The sequence below is a fragment of the Blennius ocellaris genome (assembly GCF_963422515.1).
Source record: "Blennius ocellaris genome assembly, chromosome: 1".
Lineage (NCBI taxonomy): Eukaryota > Metazoa > Chordata > Actinopteri > Blenniiformes > Blenniidae > Blennius > Blennius ocellaris.
Window position 1 is genome coordinate 4763483 of NC_137650.1, and position 13133 is coordinate 4776615.

The following is a 13133-nucleotide window of genomic DNA, read 5'->3' on the forward strand; positions in this document are numbered from 1 at the left end:
TGCAGTTGTGTTTTTGAAATTGTTGTGTTTAATGATTTGCTGTTGTGTTTTTGAATTCACACATAATGTAAAGCGCTCAGTCCCTCCATTGGGAGTAGTGTGGGGTTCAGAGTCTTGCTCACGGACACTTGGACATGAGGGCAGGGGAGTTGGGGAATTGAACCTGCAACATTCTGATTGAGAGTCGGCTGCTCCACTCACTGAGCCACCACCGCCCCAGGTTCTAGCAGAAAAATTACTGACAGCAGCAGAAGGCCACATGTGGAGAACAAATTGTTACAGAGATGCTGAGTTTTCTCTTTTTGCAAGGAGATGGTATTGTTTTGTTGTTTTTTTTTAGATGGGAGCATTTGGAAAATGTCGCAAACTGAAAGCTCTTTTCAAACAGTATCATTGTCAGAGACTGACAGTGCCACTGTCATGGAAAGAAACAGCCAAACAGCAATAAAAGCAAACTGCTTTCATTCGAAAACATGTGTAAACAGGGAAGTAACACTGTGAGAAGCTACGTCACATGAAATAGATTGTGTCAGTGACACGCAGGTGGGAAAAACACTTTGCATCAGAGCAGCTAAAGCACTGGAGAAGCACAAGTCTCAGTGTTGAACAGGAAGAAGGACTGTGCTGGACTGCTACACCCTGTCTGTGAAGACTGACGGTCCCTGATGAGATCATGTGAACTGGGACGGAGGCGCATTGCTGAGTTGCCCCTGCTCAGCACCGGAGTGTGTCTACATGTCCACTGTAGGAGGTGAGAGAGGATTAGAACGGCTGTTAATGAACAACTCCCCCCTCTCAGCAGGAGGCAGTTGATAATGAGGTGTGCTGTTGTCAGAATAGCCACCCATGATCATCCATCCAACCTGCTTAGTAAGGGGCCACACACACACGCACGCACGCACGCACGCACGCACGCACACACACACACACACACACACACACACACACACACACACACACACACACACACACACACACACACACACACACACACACACACACACACACACACACACACACACACACACACACACACACACACACACACACACACACACACACACGGCTGCTTTAACCTTCAGTCTTCAAATCCATGCCAAGATCACTGGCACATGCTGGAATCAGGTGACGTCAGCAGAGCGTCTCTGATGGTAACAGTATCTGCACTTCATCCAAACTACCACCTCAACTTTGCTATTTCTATATTCCAATGAATGTCTGCTCATCTTTTCCTCCTGTTCTACAGGGACTTCACTCAGATCGTCTCTATCGCTCAGGATGTGATCATTTCTCCTTGCTCTCTGCTCTCTCTCTGTCCACCAGGGTGAAGGGCAAGTGAAGATCGTACGGCCCCAGTGGAGTAGTCCAGACTGTGTGTGTGTGTGTGTGTGTGTGTGTGTGTGTGTGTGTAGCCCATCATTGCTCATATCTGGCAGCCTTGCCCGAGCTACAAGCTACCAAATAACAGAATTAATAAACTTATATCAACACACGCACGCACGCGCACACGAATGCACACACTCTCTCTAAATGAGGGTTGGGGGAGTTGTGAAGCCTCTGGCTGCTCCTGCTCTCTCTTCATCTTCAGTTCAACAGGCGGCACAGAAAGAGGGAGATTTGACGGACAGACTGACAGGAGTCTTCTTCCTCTTCAACAGAGACAGGTGTACAGGCAGAGGACAGAATGTCAAGACAATCTGCCCTTTTTCTATGCTTGCTGCGTATTCAGTTAACTCTTCTACTCCTATGCTGTCAATACTGACAATCTCCCCACATTCACTCTGGAGAAAACACGAGCGAACAGCTGAGAGATACGCCAACGTGTCCTCATATTGGTCAACAAAGTTGCCACGCATAGACGCACGCACGCTGTAAGCTGTCCCAGAGCCGCCTTCACAAATCTCATCCAAGCCTTTAGAAATGTAGAGAAAGCCTGCAAACAAATGTGCATTGTGTTTTGGGGGGAATAGAAAAAGAGTTCAATACTAACAGAACAAAGCTTTTAAAGAAAGCTTGTTAAAATCATTTTTGTTCAGGAGCCACACACAGAACATTTCAGGTTCAGAATACACTGAAAATTCCTCAAAGATCAGATGTTTTGAGATGTTTAGAGCCGATTGTTCTCTGCTGCATGTGTGTGTGGTTTCATGACAAAAACAAACAATGAAGCAAACTCGTGTTCTGGCATGAGAGCTCCATCCTTTTTCAGTGTTTCTGCCATGTCTGTGGAAACAGACATCGCCTTCAAAATGTTTGAGTCTAAAGGCAAAACCTTTCTAAAACCAAAATGCAAACACGATGCATCGCCAGTGTAAATATTGTTTTGTAAAGGAGGCCAGAGATTCCGCCTCACGGTGTGTCTTGGCTGCGAATGCTACTTCATGAGCATCGGGTAACCAGCTTTCACCTGACGATGTTCCATCTCTGGGCTGTGTCACATCTGCTTAAACTGAAGACACAATGAGCTCCAGGAAACAGGTGAGAACTGTGACAGCGAGTGGAGTTTGTCTCCTCTCTAATGTGATCAAGACTTCAGTGTTTAAGAATGAACTCCTGATCCTCCTCATCCAGCTGCAGTCCAACACTCCGTGTGCTCTGTGGATTCTCCATCACTGTCTGCCGTGGAGGGGCCGGAGGAGCCGTCTCTCCACCTCCTCCACATTCTAATGCGGTGGACCGTGCAGAAGGTTTGTTATCTTGGCTTTTGAAGGGTTGCATACAGATGAGCTTACTTTCATAGGTTCGTCCACTGGAGCTCGCAGGAAAAGCACATCATGGAAAAAGTCTGCACCCAATGGAAGATTAGTCGCAGTGATTCCACCGATGGTGAAATAAAGAGGGTGTGAGACTGTGATGCATCCACTTGTTCCTATAATCCAGAAGACACATGAAAGCGTGGAACAGAGTGGGATTATGCTGCACTCCCAGACTATATATATCTGCGACCCCAGGCTGTCACTGCCCATTGTCCTCTTCCGTCCACCATGTATCATCAAATATGTTCATTGCAGCTGATACAGCTCAACATGTCTCCCTCATGTCGGCTCTCATCTCTCCACCTGTCTTCACACCTTCCACTTCTGATCAAGCTGGAGTACAGGGTGCTGCTGATCGTCAGGGAGTTCCGTAACCCCATGGAGAGCCAGTAATGTTATAGATTATGCCAGCATTAATAATGAAGCTGGAGTAATGAGGCTTCAGACTGAGACTGAGAAACTTTTAGCACATTACATTTTGTAATGTGATGTAAAGACAGATGGGTGTGGGGAATTTCAACCCTTCATTTATCTGACGCTAAAGAATTTGTGAGTTATATATATATATATATATATATATATATATATATATATATAGTGGAGCAGACTGAAGACGTTCTCTGTGTTTGACTTGGCGAGCAGCAGTCTATTAGGACCTTGGCGGACCTCCAGTTCTTCCCAGCTGCAGTCTGATACGTTCTGCAGGGATCTTTGGATCCTTCCATCATCCACGTCCATGTTACTTCGACCTGCAGCACCTCCCGGAGCAGTGCTGCACACCACTGGTGTGTGTGGCACCCTTAGTAAAGCAGGTTGTCGTCAATCCCAAGGTTGGTGGCTGAAGTGTCCTTCAGCAAGGCGCTGAAGCTGAAAACCCCCCAACACCACAACTCACAGAAGTGTAGTGTTCAGCTCTGCTGCAGTGTGGCCATGAGGACGTTTCTGCATTGAGTGTGTGTGTTTGTGTATGTGCACCATGTTCACTCTTTCATGTTTCAGCAAGACAAATCTTCCGTCTACAAAGCAAAACAGGTTCAGGAGCAAGCTGAAGAATCGAACAAAACCACTTTGAGGTGTTTCTTTTCAATTCAACCGAGCTGGAAAAACATGTCACATTGATGGACTCACAGCTTCCAGTGCAAACTTTCCCAGGTGCAGAGGAGGCCACGCCTCAGGAGACCAGGGCTGGTGTTTTAAAGCCACAAACCATTAGGGTTGTGTTTGTACTGCATCATGGAGACTTGAACCCTCCTTTACTTAACTTTACTGCTGCAGTAACAAAGTAATTCAGTTTGAGCGAAGCTGGAATGAAAAGTGTGACCTTAGCACACATCCATCACAGACATCATAAACAGTGTTACCTTATCAAAATGATTTATTTTCTTTAAAGTTACAGCACTTTTTCAAGCTTTAGATTTTGCCCCTTTCTCTTGCTGCCCTTTTCATGTCAGTCTTTGTCTGTCATCTATAAAAAAAAAAGCGAGAAAATAAAAATCAATCTCATTCCCTCCTTTCTGCAAATACCTGAGAAATGTGGGGCAGACTGAGGCCGGCTGTCAGTGTGCACACATTAGGTGATTGGACATGTCAGAGTACAGGGAACGTCATTCTCTGAGAAACATACTTTTCTTTGGTAGTTATGGTAAAGAATCCTGTTCTTACCTGAGGCGTTTTTCAGGTAGCCGTTGGAGTCCACTGTCGTGTACATGACATAAGGACCGGGCTGGTTCACACCAAAGGGCTGCCAACACACATGCACACACACACACGCGTTAAATATGGCAGAGTTTTAAAGGTTGCATGTTATCAGCTCACGTCAGAGAGGGCGAGGAACAGGAGTAGGAATAGGAGCCGCTGAACTGGAGCTGGTTCTCGTGTTCCTCTAACTCGGGGAGAGGGTCAGGTCTGACCTCCTGCTGAGCGTAAGTTAACGTGACGGCTGCGTGTTCATGCTCCCGTGCGGGAGACTGCTTACTCCACGTCTGATCTCTTCATTATGATCGGCTGACAACACATGAAGAGATGCATTGAGCCACATTTCTCTTTACGTTAGCTAACAGTGATGGTGCTGCACACAAATGGGGGGCAGAGAGGACGAGGTGGGGCTGAAAACAAGGGAGGAAGGGCAGAATGAAAAGATAGAGGAGGTTGATGGATGGCAGTGGAGAGGAGGAGAAACAGCCGCAAGCTCCCCTTGTCTCCTGCATTCATCATCTTTCAGCGAGACGACAGGCGGGAGGACGGGGAGACGGACAGAAAAGCCAAACGTCTGATCGCAGCAACTCTGCTGACGTGCTTCACTAAGGCCCTTCGCAGGGATTTACCTCTGTGATTCTCACCTGGTGGCTCATCACCTGCCCACATGTAGGCCACAACAAGCCTTCAGAGGAAACCTGAAACTGACTGCTCAATAACCCAGTGACTTTCAACACAACAGGAAGTCTCAGAGCTCAAACTACACTTAATGAAAATAATGCTAATGTCTGTTTGTCCGTCACACAGCAATACAACAGAGCTGGTGTGTGTGAAGCACGGCTTCCTCCTGACTGACGTGTTGGGCAAGTTACTTCCAAAATGTAATGCATTACACATTATCAGTTACTGTCATTTGAAAGTAAGTAGCTACAGTACAATATTACTGTATCTGAATTGTAATGCGTTACACTACTATTGAACAATTTGTGAGTTTACTTTGACCAGAACTACCACAGAAAAGTGACTAGATAGTTTAAATAGCTGAAATGTAGTTTATTCAGTGGAAGTGATGTAGCTTAATGACTGGAGGCTCCTCCAGGGACGAACAACTTCTTATAATGGACACAGTAAAGACTCAACGACTGGCAGAATCACAGAAGCGGACAACGGATCCGTCTGGTAAGTTTTGATCGGGATGCTGCAGACATTTAAAGTCTGTGCTGATTCATATGAACCAGAACAGAGCGAGAGCCACGACTATGATGACATGACAAGACACACAATCGATCTGTTTGTTCCTATTCTTTTATTCTTTCAATCAGAATGTTTGAAATGATGAGAATGTTTCTCATTCTAAACCAAGTGTTGCAATATGAATTAAGTTGCGTTTCATTGGTCTGTAGTACATTAGAGTGAAGCTATTGAATTTTATTACAAATAAAACTCCATTAAAATGATGAAAAAAGCTTTTTTTTTAATCAAATCAAGTGTTGTAGTTTGATCAGTAGGAGACAAGTGAAGCTGCAGTAATGTTGGTGACACTGCAGTGAACACCAGTGACACTATTACGGTAGATAGTTTTGTAGTATCCGTCTTCACGGCTGCAGCAGTTTATAATTTGCAGACGGTCTCTACTCACTGCCATAGAGCGTTCTCATAGAGAGCGATATTGTTTCTGCTGTTCCACAGACAGATACTTTAGTTAAACACGAGCTTGTAGAATATTGCTGAGCTCACACTGATGGGAAACACGCTCTTTGTGCATTAATTACGTTTCATTAAAGATTTATTGATGCCAGTAGTTTGAATCTTTCCAATTTTACTGAAATGTTTAGAAGTTCAGTTTTCTCAGTGTCCATCTTGCAAATGTAGAATCTGTGTCTGTTGTCATCTTATCAACTCCAACGGAAGGAAATAAGTCTTACTCTTGGATTTTCTTTCTGTTGTCAGAATATAGTAGTGTTTTTCAAACCCCCCCCCCAAAAAAAAACACCTTTTCATGTTAAAACTTTGATAATAATGAGTATATTATTACTCAAAGATTATTAGTAATGTGTTATAGTAGTGCGTTATTGGAAATGAATGAATGAATGAAACAAAACTTTATTTCTGGCGTTAAGATGAGACACATTGCACTAAGTACCCCAGATGTTTACTATTGAAGAAATCATCATCACATCGGGTCTAGAAAACCAATGCAGGTTTGTCTTTTCACACAAGTGAAGTGAGTGAACATTCATCTCCTGCAGCGACCCATCCTGATCTCAGCTCACAATGAGTGAAGGCCAGTTCCATCTAGACAGGTCACCATCCACACCTGAAGCACATTTACACTCAACAACTTCCACAAAACACAGGCTTTTGGACTGCAGAGTGACTACAGAGTCACAAGAGAAGGGATGTAGTTCCACATGTGGCTGCCGGTTACGGGAGATGTTAACAGACTGATTGTTTGATGTGTTGGTGAGAAGTGACAGCTTCAGAAACTGTACCATAAAGTCTACAGAAGTACAGCTCAGTGTGAGACTTGAACTATTGTCTGCACTGTGTTTCTCTTCCCATTGTAACTGTGACAAAAGGCATCATATGATCACACTAGGCAGTGTTGGGGAAACAGGTTGGCAAAAGAATCTCTTCCATGAGGCCAGCTGAAGGTGCATAAATGCAACACAACAAAACACTTGAACTCCGCTTCGGCTAGAATGCAGCTGCCGCTCAAACAGCAATAAAGTTTGACACGTCACCCCACGAGCCCACAGAGGACCATGATCTACATTTACCTCACTGAAGATTCACCTATTCATGCTTCCTGGTCTTCTGGATGTCACTACTGCTGTTTTTAATGACTGCTTTGTTCCTCAGTGAATGGAACTGTGGTGTCGCTGCAGGTCAGGCTGTGACCGCTCTGGACGTGCAGAGCGCAGGCTCATACCATCATGTTACAGGATCTCTCACCTTGACATTGTCGGGGCAGTCGTTGGAGCAGAGGCCGCTGAGCACTGAGGAAGACAGAGAACATCTGAGTTAGACAGATTTTTAACATGTCAGGTGCAGCGAATTACTGCTGCGGAAGGAGAATAGAGCCGCAGGACCCAAACATCAGGAGGTTTCACCTCTGGCACATTAACACATCAGGAAATTCCCCCTCATAGGACTCGTCTCTCATCCTGGAGAAATAATGTCATTACACACAACAACTCAACAGCACCGGTCTGAGATACACAAGCTTTAAAAATGATAATGTAAAAAATAAACCTTGACAGAAAGATGTCAAATTCACATATAGCTCCATTTGATCTCAACTGCGCCGCAACAGGAACATAAGAGCCAAAAGTGATATATGATAGTACCAAATCTAAATGTGCACACATTCCGATTTGAACTCTGCAGTTCAGGTGTGATTGCTGTGTCTTACGGGATCTTACTAGATTTATCCAAGAGTTACGTACTAAAAATGATTTGTTAAGGATTGAAGAATTAAGGCCAGACTCCATGTGTTTGAAATCCCTGTTTTAAAAAAACCCGACACTGAATAGAAACATGTGTAAATAGAATGGAAACAGGTTTTCTCTTCCATTACACACAAATCAGCCATAACATTATGATCACACTGATAGTTCTTTCATCACAGTTCCTATTAGCAGATTGGATGATTGACCATTTTGCCCTTAAAATTAATGTGTTAGAAGTAGAAAACAGAAAACATGGATGAGGGTTGGTGTTACTGATGCTAGTTGAAGGGGTCAGACTGGAGCTGTGAGCTGACTGAGATGCTGTTTACGCTATTTAGCTCTTATAACATCCATCTTGCAAAACCATCCCTCTATTGAATTCATGAAGTGAGAATGAGTTTGTTTTGTAGAGATAGGTCAGTGATGGGTGCTCACAGCGCTGGAGAGAGAAAACAGTCCCACATCCAGTCTTCATTAATCACAGCTGCTTGATGTGTCGGTGTGGACAAGACAGCCACTAAGGTGAGGCTATAAATAAATTGTTGGCAATGAGAAACACAAAAATAAGTGTCACACCATTACCACTGCATGTGCATGCGAGGAGAGCTGTTCCCTTATTTGTGTGTGTGAGTGGAGGAAGACAGAACCCAGTGAATTGCTAATCAGTCATGAGAGGAGTGACTTTATTAGCATGCTAATGGGGTTCTGGGTCTAGGCTGGCTTGATTTGCCTGATGGAGTCATGCTGAAGCCCAGTTCTCTGTTAATAAGGTCGCAGCCCGGCGCTGAGCCAGACAACAGCCAAACTCAATGCTCCCAATCACACAGCCTGAGTCCAGGACGCCCAGAGCCGAGCCGAGCCGAGCCGAGCCGAGCCGAGCCGAGCCGAGCCGAGCCTCCTCCGATCTGCTCACAGCTTCTACTGACATGAGAGCACAGCGAGCAGCAGCTGACGGTCAGTGTGGAGTTGAACCGGCGAGCACATCTCCAATGTTTCCTCCGGTACAGTGATGCAACAGATTTATCCGTTTTTGTTTGAACCCAGCTGATCCAGAGCTCATGACGAACATACTACTGTCACCGACTACTTTTATTCAAATAATAATCTGATACGACGAATCAAACTGAAGCCCTGTTTACGCCACAACGTTTTCAACTGAAACGCAAAACTTTTGTTGTGTTTTGAGGGTTGCTTTAGCACTTCTGGGCCAGTGTTGATAAATCCCACTTGTTAGTTACTATGCTCCTGAACCTCTCGGATCATTTGCCTTCAGAAACGCCTCCAATTAACCAGATATGGTAACAACTTGTGTCTTTTGTCTGAGCTTTTCTGAAACCAACGCTGCATTGTCACGTGGAACGTTGATGATCCAGTCCTCAGGTTAGCGGTTCGATGCTGGTGTGTGAGCATCTTGTATGGCAGAACATGAAGACATGGTGGACAGAAGCAGTCTTCCATTATCTTCACCTTGCAACCTTCATTGCATTTTGTGTGGACGCCTCGCCGTGCCTGAACAAACTGAATTCCAGCACCTGATTATCCAGACGCAGTGAGCGGTTTCAGCTGGAACTGCAGTGGCGGCGAGAGCTGGGGGACATTTTCCTCTCACTGTGATCCCTCTGCCGTCATTCTGTGAGAATAAACAACCGCTTTTAATGCTGAAAGCTTTGATTTAGGAAGAAATTGCATACGTGTGGCAAAGGCAAATTTGCTGCTTTGAAGTTCGGCAGCTTATTAAGAAAACGCCGACAGCAGAATGGAGATGGAGCAGGCATCAAAGACGAGGCTGCGCTCTTTGACCCGGACTGACCAGTCTGCATATCAGCTGCCACTTAACATCTCCGTAAACAGGTCTCAGTGCAAAATGTCACATCATTAAGACAGAAAAACACTTTAATTAGTCATTGAGGGCCTTGTTTTGTTGCTATTCATCATTTTAAAATGACTTTTATATATGAATATGAATATGAGAGACAACAAATTGCTGGGATTCATCGTTTCTCTGAGTTGTGCATGCAAACAGCAACATATTGAACGTGGTACACATGAGAATACAAGAAACGTTGGAAAAGCTGCAGTTTGTATGTCTAGAAGATACTGTGTTTTGGGAATGTACTCACACACAGAGAACAGCAGGATGTGAAGTTGTCAGCTCTTTTTCTCTGTTCTTCGCGTATGCAAGTGATGGTGCAGTGACTTATAGGAAATGCTCATTTCATTGAAATTCAGTGAGGAATCCTCCATGATCCCTGTTGCTGTTTGCTCAAATGTGTGCAGAAAAACAATGAAATTTCACTTTGTAAAGTTCTGTTTTCAGTGACTGCAGCGGCCAAAATGCAACAAAAGTCTTTCTCTCCGACTTGTAAACAAGGCCTGACACCTGCGATGTGACTGTACTCGTTTTCCAGAGATGTAGGCCTGCGTTTGGCCGTTTGGTGCCTTTAAAGAGCCAGCAAAGTGCGGTAAAGCTTTCAGACACAAACAGAAGACGACAGTTTCTTTGGCTGTGTGGAGATCAAAGCCTCTGAGGAGTCTAACAGGCCTGCATGGAATTACAGCACCATCATCATATCAGGCTTCACTCCAAAGTCCTCAGCCAAGGACATTAATGATCAATAACTCGTCCACGTGGGACTCGTCCTGGCTTGTTGGAACTTTGTGCTTTCTAGGGGTCAATCAATAACTCTGGGATTAAACCACCATTTGTGGGAAGTCAGTCTCATTTGGGATTATGAGGAAAGAGGACATCAGAAAAACACTGCAAGAGGGTTTAAAAACCAAAATACCATGACCTCAGTGCAAACTCTGCAATCTCCTCTGTAGAGGCTTTTATTCCTTCTTTCTTGAGCTTCACAATGTTTTCACACATCAAATGATACCTGTTCTCACCACAGCAGCATCTCCGTGTGGCTGACAGGTCAATTAACTGTGTGGAGACACATTTTCTGAAGAATTGCCTGAATCTCTGTGGGCTATGGCACAAACTGCTGCTGTCATTAATCCTCCATTAATGTGAAACTGACTTGTACAGTATCTCTCTGCTCTTCAGATGTGATGGGATTTAACCTCTTTCCATGTCTGGTCCTGCAGATCCAGGACTCTTTTCATTGGCACAACATTTGACATGCGTTCTTGTCACAGTTCAAAGGAAAGCGTTTATACACGTGACTCCAAATTAAATTACAACCAAAGCAAAAGTCTTCAAACAACAGCACAACAAAATTATAAACATAATCCACAGATCAGCAACTGTGTCAATTTGCAGCAACAGCTCAGTTAAAACAGGGGAAGGCACCTGGGGGGGGGGGGGGGGGGGGGGGGGGGGAATTCCAGAAAACAGGATCAACAAACTCTGAGTCGACTCAGGCCACATTTACACATACCTGGGTATCTGAAAAAACGGATATTTCTCTGCGTTTGGGCCGTGCATTTATGCATGAACGTAGCTACAACTCACCACAAATGATGATTCCGGAAAACTCCAGCCACAGTGGGGAGCTGGATAAAATCTGTCTCTGTTTGCATCTAAAGGCGGGTAGGCGGATATTTATGTCACAATTCGTGGCATTCTGGTTTTTTTCCCGTTTTTTTCCAGGATTCGGATTGGCCATCATGCTTCTTGCTACACCGCCCCCTACAGGTTTGGCATGCCCATAGCAGCTCTGAACAAGCTGTATATGTGGGTTAGTATAAATGAAAATTTTCTTTAAACGTAGATAGGGAAATATCTGTCTAAAAAAACACTAAAAAACCTGGGTACGTGTAAATGTGGCCTCACTATGAGGTGGTAATCTGAGTTTCCGGTTCCAGAGCAGCTGATCTGAATTAGATCAATCAACTCTCAGTATGAACCTTGAGTTGCTCGAATTAACAACCAGAATAAAGAGCCATCATCAGTAGAGCCCAGATACCACGAGTCACTATGGCAACAGAATGAAAACCCAGTTATTTTGCCATAAATGTTCCAGCGCTGCAGCAGTTGTTTCAGAGCGATGGGTAATTCTCTAACTGCTCTACACACTGTTGCTTTACCAATTTAATAAAGAAAAAGACCATTTCACAAAACAATGTAATGCTGTGCAGAAAACGAGCTACGATGTGAGGCACCGGTCGATTCGTGAAGGAATTTCCCGCACAGGGAATTCATACATTGCCAGAAAAAAAAAAAGTCATCTGGGCTGGAAAACTCTCACGACATAGGTTCTCTCAAATCATTTCAGCTTTGATGTCAACCAGGTTTGGAAATAATGGACAATCCATTTCTAGCAGCTGCTTCAGGTGGGAGGAGCCAGTAGAAACTAAGGGTTTCCTTTGCAAAACCTGCCAACGAGCGGGTTCTGTTCACAGAGTATGTTACCATGGTGACTCATTCCCAGATTTATTCAGCTCTCTTTATGGAACAGAAAACTCAGTTTTCCTCATCTCAGGGTTAACACACTGAGTTTTCAAATAACCTGCTTTCTGGAATACCCCCCTCTACTATTGTGACAATGACAACAACAACAACCACCACAATGACAACAACCACGAGGACAACTGCAGCAACAAAAGTAACAAAAATGTTGTTGCTGCAAAAAGAGGCAAAGAGAAGCTAAGCTAAACTAAGAGATGCTCAGTGAAGCTAACAGATGCTAAGTGAAACTGAAAGATGCTAAGAGAAATTAGTGAAGCTAAGAGATGCGAAGTGAAGCTATCAGATGCTAAGAGATGCTAAGTGAAATTAAGAGACGCTAAGAGATCCTGAGAGATGCTCAGTGAAGCTCAGCGAAGCTGCGAGATGCTACCGGATCCCCTCAAGGCTGCGTCCTAAGCCCTCTACTATATGCCCTGTACACATATGACTGCACCCCGACCCACCCAACCAACCGCATTATTAAATATGCGGACGACACCACCGTGGTCGGTCTCATCCATGGCGGGGATGAGACAGCGTACAGGGCCGAGGTAGAGAAACTGTGTCGCTGGAGCTCGGACCACAACCTGACCCTGAACGTCCAGAAGACAAAGGAGCTCATCATGGACTTCAGGAAAAACAGACAGGACCACACCCCCCTCCTCATAAACGGAGGACAGGTGGAAACTGTCACCACCTTCAGGTTTCTGGGCACCTACATCTCCTCCGACTGCTCCTGGACATCCAACATCAGGACCCTGGTGAAGAAGGCTCAGCAGCGGCGGTACTTCCTGCGAGTCCTCAGGAAAAACAACCTGGACCCCAAGCTACTGCTGG

The 13133-nt window shown here is 44.8% G+C and overlaps 1 protein-coding gene across 1 annotated transcript in view; it reads right to left on the reverse strand.

Annotated features, from left to right (window-relative positions):
* Nucleotides 1–13133, reverse strand: part of itfg1 (integrin alpha FG-GAP repeat containing 1) — a gene marked incomplete at its 5' end in the record, with an annotated part of 222107 nt that overhangs the window by 41054 nt on the left and 167920 nt on the right. Inside the window, 2 exons of the mRNA XM_080520248.1 lie at nt 4419–4497; nt 7407–7450. Coding sequence (XP_080376374.1) covers nt 4419–4497; nt 7407–7450 — 123 coding nt within the window. The remainder of the gene's footprint in view (nt 1–4418; nt 4498–7406; nt 7451–13133) is intronic.